The following is a 25,160-nucleotide window of genomic DNA, read 5'->3' as shown; positions in this document are numbered from 1 at the left end:
ACGTGTTTTGGTGATGTAAAACACATGTGATGATGTAACATACATGTGTTTTTGTAGCACACATGTTGTGATGATGTAACACAAGTCTTGTGTTGATGTAACAAATGATCAGCGTGTGTGTGTGTGTGATCAAAAAGGTGAGTAGCAGTAAAACCTGTTTGTTGTCAGCGTTGATCATAGTGAGAGTGTTGCTGATCTTTTCGTACGTGCAGTAGTGTCTGCTCCACATGCTTCCTAGTGGACCTACACTCAGTCATCAGTCAGTCAATCAATCAATCAATCAATCAATCAACCAACCAATCAACCAGTCAGTTAGAAGCATGTTAGACATGTGCAGCAGAAGAGAAGAAACACTCCTTGACTCACGTTTCTCCTGCACGTACAAGAATCCCTCCATGGTCCACTGGCCTGGAGCTCTGTAGTCCTGGTCTGCACTCCTGATCCTCCTCATCAGCTTCTCCACCTCCTGCTTGGTGCTCATAAAGTTGTTGCGTGTCTGTGAGGAGAAGAAGGTAGGTCACCACCACAACGCAGGGCGCCCTCTCGGCAGCCTTCATCATCATCATCTTCATCCGGGTGGACCAGAGACGTGCAGGGGCAAGATAAGGTCCTCAAGGAGGTCTCACAACAGGGAAGGAGGAAAGGTGAAACTTACGTCCTGCAGGTTGAGCTGCAGCTGCTGCTTGTAGGGCTCCAGTTCATGGGCCAGCTCATATCCTTCATGGTAGAAGGTGAACAGGCCCTGCAGGAAGGCCAGCAGCTGTGGAGGTGCAACACTCAGATGTATAATACATGTAAGTATATAATAATCCTGCGACACAGACACTGATCCGATATCAGACATGAGATTATGTATCAATCCGGACGCTACTAATATCACAACACATGGGTGTAGAAAGCACAATCAGATATAAAACAGATTTTGTAAAAAAAAAAAAGGTCTACACTGAAGCTTGACACTCAACTGCAGAGAGTAACAGGTGTTGAGAAGACGTGATAGAGCAGACCTGGCCCGCCATTATAATGTGCAGTGATGTTTATTAACCACCGTAAGTCTTGAACTATACAAAGTATTTCAATGGTTGGAATCTGCGCTTTTGGATGGTATACCAGTTACTATGGTAATATTATTAGTTACTATTGTAATCTAATTAGTTACTATGGTATTCTACGTCACAGCAGCTCAGACGGGGCACCAAGCAGTGTGGGCGAGAAGCATTTCCACAGACGTGGAAGGAGATTTTCACGACAAAGTTTTAAAGCTTAGTGATGATGTAGAATATATAGAAGAAAGTACTTTATTGATCCCTGGGGGAAATTCAGCAAACATCACATGTATCAGATTGTAGGTGGGTTTATTGTGTACCCTTCGCGTTCATATTTCACAGTTTTTTGCATTTATGTTGCGTTTCACTTTATTGTGAAATATTTCGATCGAAAGGGGGTGTGACATTCATATTTTGTCAATACTCAGTGTTTTATCGTTCATAGAAAAATGTAAAAATTCCATTCCGTTTTTTAAGGCGGTATGTCATAACGTTTTTAGCATTCAATCCAACATTATTGTGAGGTTTTGTATTGGTGTTCCTAAAAATAGATACACCGGCCCCCAGACACATTTTTTTCTCTAAATGTGGCCCCCCGAGTCAAAATAATTGCCCAGGCCTGTGATAGAGGATTGAAAAGAGAATGAGTTAAACTACAAGCACAATAAACATGAATATGTGTCTAACCTGCTGAGGTAGGTGTGCCTAATATTGTGGTGACACAAAGTCTTCATTCATCTTGGACGAGCAGCTTCTTAAATTGGATTAGACTGCCGCGGTTCGGGCTGGGCCCCCGAAAGCCACTTTAGCTAAGTCTGTTAGCCACAAGTCTGTCTCCCTGCGATCTGCACTTTGACCAGAGGTGTGCATCTGTATGATTACATTAGTGTGTGTGTGTGTGTGTTTGTGCCATGGATAGATTCAGCAGACGTCAGTTCTGAACCCAAGGCTTACTGTTTTTTTTCTCCCAAGCTCAGTTTTTTTTTTTACGGCCGGGGCACCAAGCTCCACGAACTCTGCTCGGTCGGACCCAAGACATGTCGCCGCATCAGCACCTTTCTGCGGCTGATGGGGGGGGGGGGAGGATTCTCAGAAACCTCCAAATGCTATAAACCAGGGGTCACCAACCTTTTTGAAACCAAGAGTTACTTCCTGGGTACTGATTAATGCGAAGGGCTACCAGTTTGATACACACACATATATATATATATATATATATATATATATATATATATACATACATATATATAAAATTGGTATTTCTGTCTGTCATTTTGTCCTTTTACGGAAGGTTTTTGTAGGGAATAAATAATGAAAAAAACACATAATTGAACGGTTTAAAAGAGGAGAAAAAAGGAAAAAAAATGAAAATTAAATTTTGAGACATAGTTTATCTTCAATTTCGACTCTTTAAAATTCAAAATTCAACAGAAAAAAGTAGAGAAAAAGTAACTAATTCGAATCTTTTTGAAAAAATGAAAAAAAGAATTTATGGAACATCATTGGTAATTTCTCATGATTAAGATTAATTTTAGAATTTTGATGACATGTTTTAAATAGGTTAAAATCCAATCTGCACTTTGGTAGAATATATAACAAATTGGACCAAGCTATATTTCTAAAAAAGACAAATGATTCATTCTGCTATATTTTCCAGAACAAAAATTTTAAACGAAATTCAAAAGACTTGGAAATAAGATTTAAATTTGATTCTAAAGATGTTCTAGATTTGCCAGAATATCTTTTTTTAATTTTAATCATAATAAGTTTGAAGAAATACATTACAAATATTCTTCGTCGAAAAAACAGAAGCTAAAATGAAGAATTAAATTAAAATGTATTTATTATTCTTTACAATAAAAAAATAAATTCACTTGAACATTGATTTAAATTGTCAGGAAAGAAGAGGAAGGAATTTAAAAGGTTAAAAGGTATATGTGTTTTAAAATCCTAAAATCATTTTTAAGGTTGTATTTTTTCTCTAAAATTGTCTTTCTGAAAGTTATAAGAAGCAAATAAAAAAAATAAATGAATTTATTTAAACAAGTGAAGACCAAGTCTTTAAAACATTTTCTTTGATTTTCAAATTCTATTTGAGTTTTTTCTCTCTTAGAATTAAAAATGTCGAGCAAAGCGAGACCAGCTTGCTAGTAAATAAATACATTTAAAAAATAGAGGCAGCTCACTGGTAAGTGCTGCTATTTGAGCTATTTTTAGAACAGGCCAGCGGGCTACTCATCTGGTCCTTACGGGCTACCTGGTGCCGGCGGGCATCGCGTTGGTGGACCCCTGGCATAAACACTGAATTGATCGAAAACCTAAAAACACACAAACTGCTGCAAATAAAAACTGTTGACAGTACATAAATGTTACGGAATCAAAAACAAATGCCAAAGAAGAAAAAATGCCCAAAAACACTACACAATCCAGAAAACAACTGCATGAGAGAAATGCTGCAAGTCAAACATACGCTATGCTAACATTAGCTACCTATGTGGGTTGCTATATAATTAGGCTGACCATACGTCTCTTTTCCCCGGACATGTCCTCTTTTACTGTGAGGATGTTCTCCCGAAATGTGTTTGTCATTCTTGTTTGGTGTGGGTTCACAGTGTGGCGCATATTAGTAAGAGTGCTAAAGTTGTTTATATCACAACCTTCAGTGTAACCTGTATGGCTGTTGACTATATGCCTTTCAATCTCGTACGTGTGAGGACAGAAGCAGCGAGATGCATGGTGTAAAGGTGGCGATGACATGTTGTAGAGGACGTTAAAAGTAAAGCCATTAGGCACGTCCTCAATATTGTAGTCCGAGTGAAAATCGGAGAATGTTAACCCCGGGAGAGGCACCAAAAATCCGGAAACCCCCCGAAACAAATGGGGTCGCCGATTATGCGGCTGAGCCACATCAGAGTGGCCAAATAGCAGCATGCGGCTTCGGAGCCGCGGGTTGCTGGGGCGGGACTTCCAGGGAAGTTAGGGAAGTGACACTACTGACAGGAAGTGTTGGTTCGAGTTTTGCCGGGAAAAGGAAATAGACTTCTTGGGAAACACTAGGGTGAGTGTAAAGTCAACATTTTTAACTCCAGTAAATGATTTATTTTTAGTATTTGAGTCCAGGGAAACTTCACTTTTATCTCCCGCTGGATCCACATCGTTTGAGGATGGAGACAGGCTAGCTGTTAGCTTCAAGCTAACCAGCACCCGAGCAGAATCCTCCACCTCAAAAACATACTTTGCAGGTCAAAAAACGGGGCGATTGTTTGCCTTTTGAAGTGTTAATGTGCGAGGAGTGTTCAAAAGGAGTCTTTTGAAGAAGTGGCTGACAAGTTAGCATCGCTGACAGTGACGTCATCACGTCATTGTTTACTGAAGCAGAGGTGGTGACTGTGTGTTATGGGCGGTTTAGCTCGGTTGGTAGAGCGGCCGTGCCAGCAACTTGAGGGTTGCAGGTTCGATTCCCGCTTCCGCCATCCTAGTCACTGCCGTTGTGTCCCTGGGCAAGACACTTTACCCACCTGCTCCCAGTGCCACCCACACTGGTTTGAATGTAACATAGATATTGGGTTTCACCATGTAAAGCGCTTTGAGTCACTAGAGAAAAAGCGCTATATAAATATAATTCACTTCACTTTATGATAAACGCGATAGATTTATCAGATTTATTTTTTTATTATCTACAGCAGGGGTGTCAAAAGTGTGCCAAAGAGGCCATTTGCGCCCCACAGCTAATGTTTTAAAAGCCCACGGCACATTCTAAAGTTTATTAAAATAAACTAAAACATAACAAAAGTGAAATAAAAAAGCTTAAAGGTGAAATGTAATTTAGAAAAAGTTGCAACGTTGACTAATAAAACAAAGCTGTTTTTTTTTCTTTCTAACTGTCATTGCTCAAAACATAATATTGAATCAAAATCAATGTTATTATGAATTATAAATCAATCAATCAATCAATGTTTACTTATATAGCCCTAAATCACTAGTGTCTCAAAGGGCTGCACAAACCACCACGACATCCTCGGTAGGCCCACATAAGGGCAAGGAAAACTCACACCCAGTGGGACATCGGTGACAATAATGATCCAGTGGGACGTCTGTGACAATAATGATTATGAGAACCTTAGAGAGGAGGAAAGCAATGGATGTCGAGCGGGTCTAACATGATACTGTGAAAGTTCAATCCACAATGGATCCAACACAGTCGCAAGAGTCCAGTCCAAAGCGGGTCCAACTCAGCAGCGAGAGTCCCGTTCACAGCGGAGCCACCAGGAAACCATCCCAAGCGGAGGCGGATCAGCAGCGCAGAGATGTCCCCAGCCGATACACAGGCAAGCAGTACATGGCCACCGGATCGGACCGGACCCCCTCCACAGGGGAGAGTGGGACATAGAAGAAAAAGAAAAGAAACAGCAGATCAACTGGTCTAAAAAGGGAGTCTATTTAAAGGCTACAGTATACAAATGAGTTTTAAGGTGAGACTTAAATGCTTCTACTGAGGTGGCATCTCGAACTGTTACCGGGAGGGCATTCCAGAGTACTGGAGCCCGAACGGAAAACGCTCTATAGCCCGCAGACTTTTTTTGGGCTTTGGGAATCACTAACAAGCCGGAGTCCTTTGAACGCAGATTTCTTGCCGGGACATATGGTACAATACAATCGGCAAGATAGGATGGAGCTAGACCGTGTAGTATTTTATACGTAAGTAGTAAAACCTTAAAGTCACATCTTAAGTGCACAGGAAGCCAGTGCAGGTGAGCCAGTACAGGCGTAATATGATCAAACTTTCTTATTCTTGTCAAAAGTCTAGCAGCCGCATTTTGTACCAACTGTAATTTTTTAATGCTAGACATGGGGAGACCCGAAAATAATACGTTACAGTAGTCGAGGCGAGACGTAACAAACGCATGGATAATGATCTCAGCGTCTTTAGTGGACAGAATGGAGCGAATTTTAGCGATATTACGGAGATGAAAGAAGGCCGTTTTAGTAACGCTTTTAATGTGTGCCTCAAAGGAGAGAGTTGGGTCGAAGATAATACCCAGATTCTTTACCGTGTCGCCTTGTTTAATTGTTTGTTTGTCAAATGTTAGAGTTGTATTATTAAATAGAGTTCGGTGTCTAGCAGGACCGATAATCAGCATTTCCGTTTTTTTGGCGTTGAGTTGCAAAAAGTTAGCGGACATCCATTGTTTAATTTCATTAAGACACGCCTCCAGCTGACTACAATCCGGCGTGTTGGTCAGCTTTAGGGGCATGTAGAGTTGGGTGTCATCAGCATAACAGTGAAAGCTAACACCGTATTTGCGTATGATGTCACCTAGCGGCAGCATGTAGATGCTGAAGAGTGCAGGGCCAAGGACCGAACCCTGGGGAACTCCACACGTTACCTTAACGTAGTCCGAGGTCACATTGTTATGGGAGACACACTGCATCCTATCAGTAAGATAAGAGTTAAACCAAGACAGGGCTAAGTCTGACATACCAATTTGTGTTTTGATACGTTCTAATAAAATATTATGATCGACGGTATCGAAAGCAGCGCTAAGATCGAGGAGCAGCAACATAGATGACGCATCAGAATCCATCGTTAGCAATAGATCATTAGTCATTTTTGCGAGGGCTGTCTCCGTCGAGTGATTTGCCCTGAAACCGGATTGAAAGGTTTCACATAGATTGTTAGACGCTAAGTGTTCATTTAACTGCTCCGCAACAATTTTTTCGAGGATTTTTGAAATAAAGGGAAGGTGAGACACCGGTCGGTAGTTTACCATGAGGTCAGGATCGAGGTTAGGTCTTTTAAGAAGAGGATGAATAACCGCTTTTTTGAATGCTAGGGGAACAGTGCCCGAGGAAAATGATAAGTTTATAATATTTAGCACTGATGGACCTAATAATACAAAGAGCTCCTTGATCAGTTTCCCAGGAAGAGGGTCAAGTAAACATGTTGTTTGTTTTATTCCATTTACACGTTGTAACAATTCCTCTAATGTTATTTCCTCAAAACGAGAGAAACTATTTTGGAGGGCAGTATCCGCCGTATATACAATCGTGTCAGTGTTAATAGAACCCCGTTGTAGCTGGGACGCATTGTCTTTAATCTCCTTTCTAATGACTTCAATTTTTTTACTAAAGAATTGCATAAAGTCATCAGCTGAGTGGGTTGAGCTACTGGAAGGAGTCCCTTGTTGGGTTAGCGATGCTACCGTACTAAACAAAAATTTAGGATCGTTTTTATTACGGTGGATGAGATTTGAGTAATAATTAGCTTTAGCTAAGGTAAGCATGCGTTTATAAGTTATTAAACCATCACTCCATGCTTGATGGTGCACCTCAAGTTTAGTCGTGCGCCATTTGCGTTCCAGCTTTCTGCATAATAATTTCTGAGCTCTAGTTTCTTCTGTAAACCACGGGGTGCGCTTTTTTGGAGCCTTTTTTAACTTTAGCGGTGCTATGTTATCAATGGTTTCGCGCAGGGCGTCGTTAAAGTTGTTAGTGAGGTTATCAATAGAGCCCACATACTTTGGGAATGGTGCCATTACCGAGGGCAGTAGGTCAGCAAGAGTTGTCGTTGTGGCCGTATTAATGTTGCGGCTGCTATAGCAGTTATTATTATTATTAGTTTGACGAACATGCGTCTGAACCTCGAATTTTATAAGGTAATGATCGGACAATACTTTAGTATACGGGAGTATCGTAACTTTGGAAGCGGTGATACCCCTGACAAGCACTAGGTCTATCATATTACCGTTGCGATGCGTGGGTTCATTTATTATTTGTGTGAGACCACAGCTATCAATTATACTCTGGAGCGCTACGCACGGTGGGTCCGATGGGGTATTCATATGGATATTAAAGTCCCCCATTATGATTATATTATCGGCGTGTGTCACTAGATCAGCAACGAACTCTGAGAATTCATTGATAAAGTCCGAACAGGGCCCTGGGGGGCGGTAGATAACAGCCAGGTGTAGAGGCAGCGGTGTGACAGACCTCATAGTAAGCACCTCAAACGATTTATATTTATTATTTATGTTAGGACTAAGGTTAAAGTTTTCGTTGTATATTAGTGCGACCCCCCCACCCCTTTTAAGCGGACGGCCAATATGCGCATGTGTAAAGTTAGGAGGACATGCCTCATTTAGCGCAAAAAAGTCGTTTGGTTTAAGCCAGGTTTCGCTGAGACCGATGACGTTAAGATTGTTGTCTCTGATGATATCATTAACTAACAACGTTTTGGGAGACAATGATCTTATGTTTAAAAAACCTACATTATAGGTAGTGGGCTGTTTTAGGGAATTTTTGATCAAATTATCCGTAGTAGCAATATTAATAATGTTGTGTTTATTATGCCCAGTGCATTCAGTATAATTACGACCATATCTAGGAATTGATACGACGGGAATGCTCCGATTGTTTGATTGTTGCTTTGATAAACTGCACGCATCATGGTTAGCCTCCTCAGTAACGGAGATTTTCCGATTGTTTGATTGTTGCTTTGATAAACTGCACACATCATAGTTAGCCTCCTCAGTAACGGGGATTTTCCGATTGTTTGTTTGTTGCTTTGATAAACTGCACGCATCATAGTTAGCCACCTCAGTAAAACACATGTCCAACTCTGAAACACTCAAAGCAGAAAAAACTTGTTCTAATTTAACTGACTCCTTACCCAGACCAGTAGTCTCGCATCCTTTATTTAAATCAGTCTTCAGGGTGGAGGAAAGTGGTGTTCTGTGGGGATTAGCCTTCTGCTTTGTTTTTAGCCCCGCTCGACATCCGCGTTTCCGATCACACCGCTGGCGTCTGCTCCGTAGACGGCCCCCGCTGCTACTAGACTCCGCTGCTTCACAGGCCGCTGGATGTAGCCGCCGACGTATCCCCATGCTAGTTAGCATGTTTAGCACGCCCGCGTCTATCAGTCCAAAACGGCCCGATATGTCCATATCCAGAAGTGTCTGGCGGTCGTACGTGATCACGGAGTGACCACGATGCGAGCCAGCCATGAAGTCTGCAGAACTGTCCGGCATTTCCGCCAAATGTTCCATCTTTAGCAAGAGCACCGTAGTGTCGCAGCCCGTCCGGGCGCCGCCATCTTGCCATTATGTATATTGAATTATGTCAAAGTTATTTAAATGGCAAACACACATGTCAAAGTTATTTGTTGATGTAGAACCCCGAGATGCAGAGATGGAGGCAGGCATGGTATATGAAAACCTGATTTAATTAAAACTACACAGGAACAAACAAAAAGCACGCACGTGGGCGGAATAACAAACTAAGAGAGCTAGCACTGGGAGCTAGGAAAAGAAAAAGGAACTTTAGCATGGAAGCTAGAGGATAGCAAACAGAAAATCTGGAAATAGCTAATGGCTAACAAGAACAGCTTACCGCTACGACGACCAGGACAAGATGTAGCTGAAATGATGGCAGACACGACAGGTAGCAAAGACACAAGAGTGACATGAGGCAACGACAATACAATAATCCAGCAACTGACACAAGACAAAGCAGGTACAAATAGGAGCGGGCTGATTGGCAACAGGTGTGGCCAGGTGCCAATCAGCTGCAGCCGAGGAGGAACACAGCACTCAGGGAACAAGACAGGAAGCTGACAAAATAAGAGCACTAGACAGGAACTAAAGACAGGAGATACTAAACACAGAGGAAACAGACAAATGCAGAGGAACAAACTAAAACATAGACAAACTGTCAGGGGAAAGCCTGACAAATTATTGACCCATCCAAGGTTCCCATTACTTTAAATCAAATATTCCACTAGGAAAAATGTTTTTGGGTGGAAGATTTTACATATTTTGTGTGTTTGCCATTTAAAACATAGTTTTGTTTGACAAAAAAGCGCGGAAAACAAACACACAAAAAAACAACATAAAAAAACTAAAACATTTTGAAATGAGGGTTAGATGTGAAGTTGATGTAGACTCCAGAGATTTAAGCGTTAAATATAAAATGTATATATGCCCTGGCACACCATTATCATCATTTCATGACCCAGGAAAAACACTTTTTACACTTTAATACTGAAATAAATACACCTTCAACTTATTAAATAAAAACCTAGGAAAAACTACCCGCAGCAGTAAAGTTTAGATCCATGAAGGAAAGAAGAAAGTGAATGAATGTTTATAACTGAATACATTTACATATGTATACACATTTGTTTTCTTTTATCATTATTTTTTTTTAATGAATTAAGTAACATTTATGACAACTTTTTTCCAAAACACAATATACAATGTGAGATACAACCGGATAATGAATACATTCATCATTTGTTTTCAAAATGCTTACAAAAAAGTGGGACCCCGAAAATTTACTCTGGGACCCCATTTTTATGACTTGATGGGGTCCCTGAGACCCCATTTCAAAAATCCCTAGCGCCAACACAGCAGTCAACAGAGAAGAAAAAATGCTTTATTTAAATAAATCTATTATTTATAAAGCAAGGTCGAGTATCATTGGCACATTTTCACCTACTCCCGGCCTTGGCACACATATACATTATGTGTCCTCTTTTGGGATTTCAGAATATGGTCAGCCTATTTATAATACTGTAAAATATCACGGCCAAGTGTTTGAAAAAAAACGTACAGAAAAAAATACCCTTCTATTCCAACTCTTTAAAGACTTCCAACTTTCTTGTAGGCGTTCTTCTCTTTGGACGTCGCTGCACATTTGCCCCTTTTGCCCACTTTAGTTTTCTAACGGACTTCTCCAGTCCAGCAACTGTCATTACTTGTCATTTGAAAGTCTGTGTAAATCAATTCTCACATCGTGGGAGGGGGGTGACTGTGACCCCGGGGAACATGCTTCATCAGTATCATGCTGTATCTTATTTCAAACCCCACTTCACAAAACATGATCATTTTGACTTCCTTAATGGTTTTATTCATTTTTGTTTTGTAAGTTAAAATGTTGTATAAATTGTTATCCTGAGTAATTCTGGCTGATCAGTTTTAATGTAGTATTATTTATCAAGTTTATTTTATTTTTCAGTATCAAATAGATCAAGTCGATCAAAAAATGTTTACTGTTTAAAGATGTATTTGTGGCTTGTGCACCCCTTTGCGACATTTGTGATTAAGGGCTATGGGAGTCAACTTTGATTGATTGATTGATCTTGATAAAACCAATAGTTTAAAGTAGGTCTGATCTTACCGGCTCCACAAACTCAAACTTCTTCTTTTCTTGCACTTCCTGTATTTTGAAGACATATTCCAGCGAGGCGTCGTAGAAGACTTGTCTCTCCTTCTTCATCTGCATGTCAGCCTGTGAGGGAGCAGGCAGCCAATCACAGTCCACCCAAGAAGTGTAGTGGGGGATGTGGGTAACATGTGTGAGCGACCGAGGAAACACCCTTCACATGTCACCTAGGAAGGACCCTTCACATGTCACATAAAAGAATCACCCTTCACATGTCACCTATAAGATGCACACTTCACATGACACATAAAAGAAGCACCCTTCACATGTCACATAAAAGAAGCACCCTTCACATGTCACCTATAAGATGCTTCCTTCACATGTCACATAAAAGCACCCTTCACATGTCACATAAAAGAAGCACCATTCACATGACACCTATAAGATGCACCCTTCACATGTCACATAAAAGAAGCACCCTTCACATGTCACCTATTAGATGCACCTTTCACATGTCACCTAAAAGAAGCACCCTTCACATGACACCTATTAGATGCACCCTTCACATGTCACATAAAAGAAGCACCCTTCACATGACACCTATTAGATGCACCCTTCACATGTCACATAAAAGAAGCACCATTCACATGACACCTATAAGATGCACCCTTCACATGTCACATAAAAGATGCACCCTTCACATGTCACCTATTAGATGCACCTTTCACATGTCACCTAAAAGAAGAACCCTTCACAGGACACCTATTAGATGCACCCTTCACATGTCACATAAAAGAAGCACCCTTCACATGACACCTATTAGATGCCCCCTTCACATGTCACACAAAAGAAGCACCCTTTACATGTCACATAAAAGAAGCACCCTTTACATGTCACATAAAAGAAGCACCCTTCGCATGTCACATAAAAGAAGCACCCTTCACATGTCACATAAAAGATGCACCCTTCACATGACACCTATTAGATGCACCCTTCACATGTCACATAAAAGAAGCACCCTTCACATGACACCTATTAGATGCCCCCTTCACATGTCACACAAAAGAAGCACCCTTTACATGTCACATAAAAGAAGCACACTTCACATGACACATAAAAGAAGCACCCTTCACATGTCACATAAAAGAAGCACCCTTCACATGTCACCTATAAGATGCTTCCTTCACATGTCACATAAAAGCACCCTTCACATGTCACATAAAAGAAGCACCATTCACATGACACCTATAAGATGCACCCTTCACATGTCACATAAAAGAAGCACCCTTCACATGTCACCTATTAGATGCACCTTTCACATGTCACCTAAAAGAAGCACCCTTCACATGACACCTATTAGATGCACCCTTCACATGTCACATAAAAGAAGCACCCTTCACATGACACCTATTAAATGCACCCTTCACATGTCACATAAAAGAAGCACCATTCACATGACACCTATAAGATGCACCCTTCACATGTCACATAAAAGATGCACCCTTCACATGTCACCTATTAGATGCACCTTTCACATGTCACCTAAAAGAAGAACCCTTCACAGGACACCTATTAGATGCACCCTTCACATGTCACATAAAAGAAGCACCCTTCACATGACACCTATTAGATGCACCCTTCACATGTCACATAAAAGAAGCACCCTTCACATGACACCTATTAGATGCCCCCTTCACATGTCACACAAAAGAAGCACCCTTTACATGTCACATAAAAGAAGCACCCTTTACATGTCACATAAAAGAAGCACCCTTCGCATGTCACATAAAAGAAGCACCCTTCACATGTCACATAAAAGATGCACCCTTCACATGACACCTATTAGATGCACCCTTCACATGTCACATAAAAGAAGCACCCTTTACATGTCACCTATTAGATGCACCCTTCACATGTCACATAAAAGAAGCACCCTTCACATGACACCTATAAGATGCACCCTTCACATGTCACCTATTAGATGCACCTTTCACATGTCACCTAAAAGAAGCACCCTTCACATGACACCTATTAGATGCACCCTTCACATGTCACATAAAAGAAGCACCCTTCACATGACACCTATTAGATGCACCCTTCACATGTTACCTAAAAGATGCACCCTTCACATGTCACATAAAAGAGGCATCCTTTACATGACACCTATAAGATGCACCCTTCACTTGTCACCTATAAGATGCACTCAACACATGTCACCAATAAGATGCACCCTTCACATGTCACATAAAAGAAGCACCCTTCATATGTCACATATAAGATGCACCCTTCACATGTCATCTATAAGATGGATCCTTCACATGTCACCTATAAGATGCACCCTTCACATGTCACCTTTAAGATGCACCCTTCACATGTCACCTATTAGATGCACCCTTCACATGTCACATAAAAGATGCACCCTTCACATGACACATATAAGATGCACCCTTCACATGTCACCTATAAGATGGATCCTTCACATGTCACATATAAGATGCACCCTTCATGTGTCACCTATTAGATGCACCCTTCACATGTCACCTATAAGATGCACCCTTCACATGTCACCTTTAAGATGCACCCTTCACATGTCACCTATAAGATGCACCCTTCATATGTCACATATAAGATGCACCCTTCATGTGTCACCTATTAGATGCACCCTTCACATGACACCTATAAGATGCACCCTTCACATATCACCTGTTAGGTGCACCCTTCACACGTCACCTAAAAGATGCACCCTTCACATGTCACATAAAAGAAGCACCCTTCACATGTCACCTATTAGATGCACCCTTCACATGTCACCTATAAGATGCACCCTTCACATGTCACATAAAAGAAGCACCCTTCACATGTCACCTATAAGATGCACCCTTCATATGTCACATATAAGATGCACCCTTCATGTGTCACCTATTAGATGCACCCTTCACATGACACCTATAAGATGCACCCTTCACATATCACCTATTAGGTGCACCCTTCACATATCACCTATTAGGTGCACCCTTCACATGTCACCTAAAAGAAGCAACCTTCACATATCACCTAAAAGAAGCAACTTTCACATGACACCTATAAGATGCACCCTTCACATATCACCTATTAGATGCACCCTTCACATGTCACATAAAAGAAGCAACCTTCACATGTCACCTAAAAGATGCACCCTTCACATGTCACATAAAAGAAGCACCCTTCACGTGTCACCTATTAGATGCACCCTTCACATGTCACATAAAAGAAGCACCCTTCACATGACACCTATAAGATGCCACCTTCACATGTCACCTATTAGATGCACCCTTCACATGTCACCTATTAGATGCACCCTTCACATGTCACCTATTAGATGCACCCTTCACATGTCACCTAAAAGAAGCACCCTTCACATGACACCTATTAGATGCACCCTTCACATGTCACATAAAAGAAGCACCCTTCACATGACACCTATTAGATGCACCCTTCACATGTCACATAAAAGAAGCACCTTTCACATGTCACCTAAAAGAAGCACCCTTCACAGGACACCTATTAGATGCACCCTTCACATGTCACATAAAAGAAGCACCCTTCACATGTCACCTAAAAGAAGCACCCTTCACAGGACACCTATTAGATGCACCCTTCACATGTCACATAAAAGAAGCACCCTTCACATGACACCTATTAGATGCACCCTTCACATGTCACATAAAAGAAGCACCCTTCACATGACACCTATTAGATGCCCCCTTCACATGTCACATAAAAGAAGCACCCTTTACATGTCACATAAAAGAAGCACCCTTCACATGTCACATAAAAGATGCACCCTTCACATGACACCTATTAGATGCACCCTTCACATGTCACATAAAAGAAGCACCCTTTACATGTCACATAAAAGAAGCACCCTTCACATGACACCTATAAGATGCACCCTTCACATGTCACCTATTAGATGCACCTTTCACATGTCACCTAAAAGAAGCACCCTTCACATGACACCTATTAGATGCACCCTTCACATGTCACATAAAAGAAGCACCCTTCACATGACACCTATTAGATGCACCCTTCACATGTTACCTAAAAGATGAACCCTTCACATATCACATAAAAAAAGCATCCTTTACATGACACCTATAAGATGCACCCTTCACTTGTCACCTATAAGATGCATTCTACACATGTCACCAATAAGATGGACCCTTCACATGTCACATAAAAGAAGCACCCTTCATATGTCACATATAAGATGCACCCTTCACATGTCATCTATAAGATGGATCCTTCACATGTCACCTATAAGATGCACCCTTCACATGTCACCTTTAAGATGCACCCTTCACATGTCACCTATTAGATGCACCCTTCACATGTCACATAAAAGAAGCACCCTTCACATGTCACATAAAAGATGCACCCTCCACATGACACATATAAGATGCACCCTTCACATGTCACCTATAAGATGGATCCTTCACATGTCACCTATAAGATGCACCCTTCATATGTCACATATAAGATGCACCCTTCATGTGTCACCTATTAGATGCACCCTTCACATGTCACCTATAAGATGCACCCTTCACATGTCACCTTTAAGATGCACCCTTCACATGTCACCTATAAGATGCACCCTTCATATGTCACATATAAGATGCACCCTTCATGTGTCACCTATTAGATGCACCCTTCACATGACACCTATAAGATGCACCCTTCACATATCACCTATTAGGTGCACCCTTCACATGTCACATAAAAGAAGCACCCTTCACATGTCACCTATTAGATGCACCCTTCACATGTCACCTATAAGATGCACCCTTCACATGTCACCTATAAGATGCACCCTTCACATGTCACATAAAAGAAGCACCCTTCACATGTCACCTATAAGATGCACCCTTCATATGTCACATATAAGATGCACCCTTCATGTGTCACCTATAAGATGCACCCGTCACATATCACCTATTAGGTGCACCCTTCACATATCACCTACTAGGTGCACCCTTCACATATCACCTATTAGGTGCACCCTTCACATGTCACCTAAAAGAAGCAACCTTCACATGTCACCTAAAAGAAGCAACCTTCACATGACACCTATAAGATGCACCCTTCACATATCACCTATTAGATGCACCCTTCACATGTCACCTTTAAGATGCACCCTTCACATGTCACCTAAAAGATGCACCCTTCACATGTCACATAAAAGAAGCACCCTTCACATGTCACCTATTAGATGCACCCTTCACATGTCACATAAAAGAACCACCCTTCACATGACACATATAAGATGCACCCTTCACATGTCACCTATTAGATGCACCCTTCACATGTCACCTATTAGATGCACCCTTCACATGTCACATAAAAGAAGCACCCTTCACATGACACCTATAAGATGCACCCTTCACATGTCACATATAAGATGCACCCTTCATATGTCACATATAAGATGCACCCTTCATGTGTCACCTATTAGATGCACCCTTCACATGTCACATATAAAATGCACTCTACACATGTCACCAATAAGATGCACCACTCACATGTCACATAAAAGAAGCACCCTTCATATGTCACCTATTAGATGCACCCTTCACATGTCACATATAAGATGCACCTTTCACATGTCACCTATTAGATGGATCCTTCACATGTCACCTATAAGTTGCACCCTTCACATGACACTATAAGATGGATCCTTCACATGTCACCTATAAGATGCACCCTTCACATGTCACCTTTAAGATGCACCCTTCACATGTCACCTATTAGATGCACTCTTCACATGACACCTATAAGATGCACCCTTCATATGTCACATATAAGATGCACCCTTCACATGTCACCTTTAAGATGCACCCTTCACATGTCACCTATTAGATGCACCCTTCACATGTCACATAAAAGATGCACCCTTCACATGACACATATAAGATGCACCCTTCACATGTCACCTATAAGATGGATCCTTCACATGTCACATATAAGATGCACCCTTCATGTGTCACCTATTAGATGCACCCTTCACATGTCACCTATAAGATGCACCCTTCACATGTCACCTTTAAGATGCACCCTTCACATGTCACCTATAAGATGCACCCTTCATATGTCACATATAAGATGCACCCTTCATGTGTCACCTATTAGATGCACCCTTCACATGACACCTATAAGATGCACCCTTCACATATCACCTGTTAGGTGCACCCTTCACACGTCACCTAAAAGATGCACCCTTCACATGTCACATAAAAGAAGCACCCTTCACATGTCACCCATTAGATGCACCCTTCACATGTCACCTATAAGATGCACCCTTCACATGTCACATAAAAGAAGCACCCTTCACATGTCACCTATTAGATGCACCCTTCACATGTCACCTTTAAGATGCACCCTTCACATGTCACCTATAAGATGCACCCTTCATATGTCACATATAAGATGCACCCTTCATGTGTCACCTATTAGATGCACCCTTCACATGACACCTATAAGATGCACCCTTCACATATCACCTATTAGGTGCACCCTTCACATATCACCTATTAGGGGCACCCTTCACATGTCACCTAAAAGAAGCAACCTTCACATGTCACCTAAAAGAAGCAACTTTCACATGACACCTATAAGATGCACCCTTCACATATCACCTATTAGATGCACCCTTCACATGTCACATAAAAGAAGCAACCTTCACATGTCACCTAAAAGATGCACCCTTCACATGTCACATAAAAGAAGCACCCTTCACGTGTCACCTATTAGATGCACCCTTCACATGTCACATAAAAGAAGCACCCTTCACATGACACCTATAAGATGCACCCTTCACATGTCACCTATTAGATGCACCCTTCACATGTCACCTATTAGATGCACCCTTCACATGTCACCTATTAGATGCACCCTTCACATGTCACCTAAAAGAAGCACCCTTCACATGACACCTATTAGATGCACCCTTCACATGTCACATAAAAGAAGCACCCTTCACATGACACCTATTAGATGCACCCTTCACATGTCACATAAAAGAAGCACCTTTCACATGTCACCTAAAAGAAGCACCCTTCACAGGACACCTATTAGATGCACCCTTCACATGTCACATAAAAGAAGCACCCTTCACATGTCACCTAAACGAAGCACCCTTCACAGGACACCTATTAGATGCACCCTTCACATGTCACATAAAAGAAGCACCCTTCACATGACACCTATTAGATGCACCCTTCACATGTCACATAAAAGAAGCACCCTTCACATGACACCTATTAGATGCCCCCTTCACATGTCACATAAAAGAAGCACCCTTTACATGTCACATAAAAGAAGCACCCTTCACATGTCACATAAAAGATGCACCCTTCACATGACACCTATTAGATGCACCCTTCACATGTCACATAAAAGAAGCACCCTTTACATGTCACCTATTAGATGCACCCTTCACATGTCACATAAAAGAAGCACCCTTCACATGACACCTATAAGATGCACCCTTCACATGTCACCTATTAGATGCACCTTTCACATGTCACCTAAAAGAAGCACCCTTCACATGACACCTATTAGATGCACCCTTCACATGTCACATAAAAGAAGCACCCTTCACATGACACCTATTAGATGCACCCTTCACATGTTACCTAAAAGATGCACCCTTCACATATCACATAAAAAAAGCATCCTTTACATGACACCTATAAGATGCACCCTTCACTTGTCACCTATAAGATGCATTCTACACATGTCACCAATAAGATGCACCCTTCACATGTCACATAAAAGAAGCACCCTTCATATGTCACATATAAGATGCACCCTTCACATGTCATCTATAAGATGGATCCTTCACATGTCACCTATAAGATGCACCCTTCACATGTCACCTTTAAGATGCACCCTTCACATGTCACCTATTAGATGCACCCTTCACATGTCACATAAAAGAAGCACCCTTCACATGTCACATAAAAGATGCACCCTTCACATGACACATATAAGATGCACCCTTCACATGTCACCTATAAGATGGATCCTTCACATGTCACCTATAAGATGCACCCTTCATATGTCACATATAAGATGCACCCTTCATGTGTCACCTATTAGATGCACCCTTCACATGTCACCTATAAGATGCACCCTTCACATGTCACCTTTAAGATGCACCCTTCACATGTCACCTATAAGATGCACCCTTCATATGTCACATATAAGATGCACCCTTCATGTGTCACCTATTAGATGCACCCTTCACATGACACCTATAAGATGCACCCTTCACATATCACCTATTAGGTGCACCCTTCACATGTCACATAAAAGAAGCACCCTTCACATGTCACCTATTAGATGCACCCTTCACATGTCACCTATAAGATGCACCCTTCACATGTCACCTATAAGATGCACCCTTCATATGTCACATATAAGATGCACCCTTCATGTGTCACCTATAAGATGCACCCGTCACATATCACCTATTAGGTGCACCCTTCACATATCACCTACTAGGTGCACCCTTCACATATCACCTATTAGGTGCACCCTTCACATGTCACCTAAAAGAAGCAACCTTCACATGTCACCTAAAAGAAGCAACCTTCACATGACACCTATAAGATGCACCCTTCACATGTCACCTATAAGATGCACCCTTCACATGTCACATAAAAGAAGCACCCTTCACATGTCACCTATAAGATGCACCCTTCATATGTCACATATAAGATGCACCCTTCATGTGTCACCTATAAGATGCACCCGTCACATATCACCTATTAGGTGCACCCTTCACATATCACCTACTAGGTGCACCCTTCACATATCACCTATTAGGTGCACCCTTCACATGTCACCTAAAAGAAGCAACCTTCACATGTCACATAAAAGAAGCACCCTTCACATGACACCTATAAGATGCACCCTTCACATGTCACCTATTAGATGCACCCTTCACATGTCACCTATTAGATGCACCCTTCACATCTCACCTATTAGATGCACCCTTCACATGTCACCTAAAAGAAGCACCCTTCACATGACACCTATTAGATGCACCCTTCACATGTCACATAAAAGAAACACCCTTAACATGACACCTATTAGATGCACCCTTCACATGTCACATAAAAGAAGCACCTTTCACATGTCACCTAAAAGAAGCACCCTTCACAGGACACCTATTAGATGCACCCTTCACATGTCACCTAAAAGAAGCACCCTTCACAGGACACCTATTAGATGCACCCTTCACATGTCACATAAAAGAAGCACCCTTCACATGACACCTATTAGATGCACCCTTCACATGTCACATAAAAGAAGCACCCTTCACATGACACCTATTAGATGCCCCCTTCACATGTCACATAAAAGAAGCACCCTTTACATGTCACATAAAAGAAGCACCCTTCACATGTCACATAAAAGATGCACCCTTCACATGACACCTATTAGATGCACCCTTCACATGTCACATAAAAGAAACACCCTTTACATGTCACCTATTAGATGCACCCTTCACATGTCACATAAAAGAAGCACCCTTCACATGACACCTATAAGATGCACCCTTCACATGTCACCTATTAGATGCACCTTTCACATGTCACCTAAAAGAAGCACCCTTCACATGACACCTTTTAGATGCACCCTTCACATGTCACATAAAAGAAGCACCCTTCACATGACACCTATTAGATGCACCCTTCACATGTTACCTAAAAGATGCACCCTTCACATATCACATAAAAAAAGCATCCTTTACATGACACCTATAAGATGCACCCTTCACTTGTCACCTATAAGATGCATTCTACACATGTCACCAATAAGATGCACCCTTCACATGTCACATAAAAGAAGCACCCTTCATATGTCACATATAAGATGCACCCTTCACATGTCATCTATAAGATGGATCCTTCACATGTCACCTATAAGATGCACCCTTCACATGTCACCTTTAAGATGCACCCTTCACATGTCACCTATTAGATGCACCCTTCACATGTCACATAAAAGAAGCACCCTTCACAAGTCACATAAAAGATGCACCCTTCACATGACACATATAAGATGCACCCTTCACATGTCACCTATAAGATGAATCCTTCACATGTCACCTATAAGATGCACCCTTCATATGTCACATATAAGATGCACCCTTCATGTGTCACCTATTAGATGCACCCTTCACATGTCACCTATAAGATGCACCCTTCACATGTCACCTTTAAGATGCACCCTTCACATGTCACCTATAAGATGCACCCTTCATATGTCACATATAAGATGCACCCTTCATGTGTCACCTATTAGATGCACCCTTCACATGACACCTATAAGATGCACCCTTCACATATCACCTATTAGGTGCACCCTTCACATGTCACATAAAAGAAGCACCCTTCACATGTCACCTATTAGATGCACCCTTCACATGTCACCTATAAGATGCACCCTTCACATGTCACCTATAAGATGCACCCTTCACATGTCACATAAAAGAAGCACCCTTCACATGTCACCTATAAGATGCACCCTTCATATGTCACATATAAGATGCACCCTTCATGTGTCACCTATAAGATGCACCCGTCACATATCACCTATTAGGTGCACCCTTCACATATCACCTACTAGGTGCACCCTTCACATATCACCTATTAGGTGCACCTTTCACATGTCACCTAAAAGAAGCAACCTTCACATGTCACCTAAAAGAAGCAACCTTCACATGACACCTATAAGATGCACCCTTCACATATCACCTATTAGATGCACCCTTCACATGTCACCTTTAAGATGCACCCTTCACATGTCACCTAAAAGATGCACCCTTCACATGTCACATAAAAGAAGCACCCTTCACATGTCACCTATTAGATGCACCCTTCACATGTCACATAAAAGAACCACCCTTCACATGACACATATAAGATGCACCCTTCACATGTCACCTATTAGATGCACCCTTCACATGTCACCTATTAGATGCACCCTTCACATGTCACATAAAAGAAGCACCCTTCATATGTCACATATAAGATGCACCCTTCACATGTCATCTATAAGATGGATCCTTCACATGTCACCTATAAGATGCACCCTCCACATGTCACCTTTAAGATGCACCCTTCACATGTCACCTATTAGATGCACCCTTCACATGTCACATAAAAGAAGCACCCTTCACATGTCACATAAAAGATGCACCCTTCACATGACACATATAAGATGCACCCTTCACATGTCACCTATAAGATGGATCCTTCACATGTCACCTATAAGATGCACCCTTCATATGTCACATATAAGATGCACCCTTCATGTGTCACCTATTAGATGCACCCTTCACATGTCACCTATAAGATGCACCCTTCACATGTCACCTTTAAGATGCACCCTTCACATGTCACCTATAAGATGCACCCTTCATATGTCACATATAAGATGCACCCTTCATGTGTCACCTATTAGATGCACCCTTCACATGACACCTATAAGATGCACCCTTCACATATCACCTATTAGGTGCACCCTTCACATGTCACATAAAAGAAGCACCCTTCACATGTCACCTATTAGATGCACCCTTCACATGTCACCTATAAGATGCACCCTTCACATGTCACCTATAAGATGCACCCTTCATATGTCACATATAAGATGCACCCTTCATGTGTCACCTATAAGATGCACCCGTCACATATCACCTATTAGGTGCACCCTTCACATATCACCTACTAGGTGCACCCTTCACATATCACCTATTAGGTGCACCCTTCACATGTCACCTAAAAGAAGCAACCTTCACATGTCACCTAAAAGAAGCAACCTTCACATGACACCTATAAGATGCACCCTTCACATGTCACCTATAAGATGCACCCTTCACATGTCACATAAAAGAAGCACCCTTCACATGTCACCTATAAGATGCACCCTTCATATGTCACATATAAGATGCACCCTTCATGTGTCACCTATAAGATGCACCCGTCACATATCACCTATTAGGTGCACCCTTCACATATCACCTACTAGGTGCACCCTTCACATATCACCTATTAGGTGCACCCTTCACATGTCACCTAAAAGAAGCAACCTTCACATGTCACATAAAAGAAGCACCCTTCACATGACACCTATAAGATGCACCCTTCACATGTCACCTATTAGATGCACCCTTCACATGTCACCATTTAGATGCACCCTTCACATGTCACCTATTAGATGCACCCTTCACATGTCACCTATTAGATGCACCCTTCACATGACACCTATTAGATGCACCCTTCACATGTCACATAAAAGAAGCACCCTTCACATGACACCTATTAGATGCACCCTTCCCATGTCACATAAAAGAAGCACCTTTCACATGTCACCTAAAAGAAGCACCCTTCACATGACACCTATTAGATGCACCCTTCACATGTCACATAAAAGAAGCACCCTTCACATGTCACCTAAAAGAAGCACCCTTCACAGGACACCTATTAGATGCACCCTTCACATGTCACATAAAAGAAGCACCCTTCACATGACACCTATTAGATGCACCCTTCACATGTCACATAAAAGAAGCACCCTTCACATGACACCTATTAGATGCCCCCTTCACATGTCACATAAAAGAAGCACCCTTTACATGTCACATAAAAGAAGCACCCTTCACATGTCACATAAAAGATGCACCCTTCACATGACACCTATTAGATGCACCCTTCACATGTCACATAAAAGAAGCACCCTTTACATGTCACCTATTAGATGCACCCTTCACATGTCACATAAAAGAAGCACCCTTCACATGACACCTATAAGATGCACCCTTCACATGTCACCTATTAGATGCACCTTTCACATGTCACCTAAAAGAAGCACCCTTCACATGACACCTATTAGATGCACCCTTCACATGTCACATAAAAGAAGCACCCTTCACATGACACCTATTAGATGCACCCTTCACATGTTACCTAAAAGATGCACCCTTCACATATCACATAAAAAAAGCATCCTTTACATGACACCTATAAGATGCACCCTTCACTTGTCACCTATAAGATGCATTCTACACATGTCACCAATAAGATGCACCCTTCACATGTCACATAAAAGAAGCACCCTTCATATGTCACATATAAGATGCACCCTTCACATGTCATCTATAAGATGGATCTTTCACATGTCACCTATAAGATGCACCCTTCACATGTCACCTTTAAGATGCACCCTTCACATGTCACCTATTAGATGCACCCTTCACATGTCACATAAAAGAAGCACCCTTCACATGTCACATAAAAGATGCACCCTTCACATGACACATATAAGATGCACCCTTCACATGTCACCTATAAGATGGATCCTTCACATGTCACCTATAAGATGCACCCTTCATGTGTCACCTATTAGATGCACCCTTCACATGTCACCTATAAGATGCACCCTTCACATGTCACCTTTAAGATGCACCCTTCACATGTCACCTATAAGATGCACCCTTCATATGTCACATATAAGATGCACCCTTCATGTGTCACCTATTAGATGCACCCTTCACATGACACCTATAAGATGCACCCTTCACATATCACCTATTAGGTGCACCCTTCACATGTCACATAAAAGAAGCACCCTTCACATGTCACCTATTAGATGCACCCTTCACATGTCACCTATAAGATGCACCCTTCACATGTCACCTATAAGATGCACCCTTCACATGTCACATAAAAGAAGCACCCTTCACATGTCACCTATAAGATGCACCCTTCATATGTCACATATAAGATGCACCCTTCATGTGTCACCTATAAGATGCACCCGTCACATATCACCTATTAGGTGCACCCTTCACATATCACCTACTAGGTGCACCCTTCACATATCACCTATTAGGTGCACCCTTCA

The 25,160-nt window shown here is 41.7% G+C and overlaps 1 protein-coding gene across 1 annotated transcript in view; it reads right to left on the bottom strand.

Moving 5' to 3' along the window:
- The window catches only part of LOC133537433 (rho GTPase-activating protein 42-like), a 195,990-nt gene that overhangs the window by 66,057 nt on the left and 104,773 nt on the right, over nt 1-25,160 (bottom strand). The window contains exons 6-9 of the mRNA XM_061878439.1: nt 11,223-11,333; nt 656-760; nt 367-496; nt 155-243 (exon numbers count right to left, since the gene is read on the bottom strand). Coding sequence (XP_061734423.1) covers nt 155-243; nt 367-496; nt 656-760; nt 11,223-11,333 — 435 coding nt within the window. The remainder of the gene's footprint in view (nt 1-154; nt 244-366; nt 497-655; nt 761-11,222; nt 11,334-25,160) is intronic.

Source organism: Nerophis ophidion, linkage group LG18 (assembly GCF_033978795.1).
Source record: "Nerophis ophidion isolate RoL-2023_Sa linkage group LG18, RoL_Noph_v1.0, whole genome shotgun sequence".
In the NCBI taxonomy this organism is placed as follows: domain Eukaryota; kingdom Metazoa; phylum Chordata; class Actinopteri; order Syngnathiformes; family Syngnathidae; genus Nerophis; species Nerophis ophidion.
This window is presented reverse-complemented; position numbering and strand designations above follow the sequence as displayed.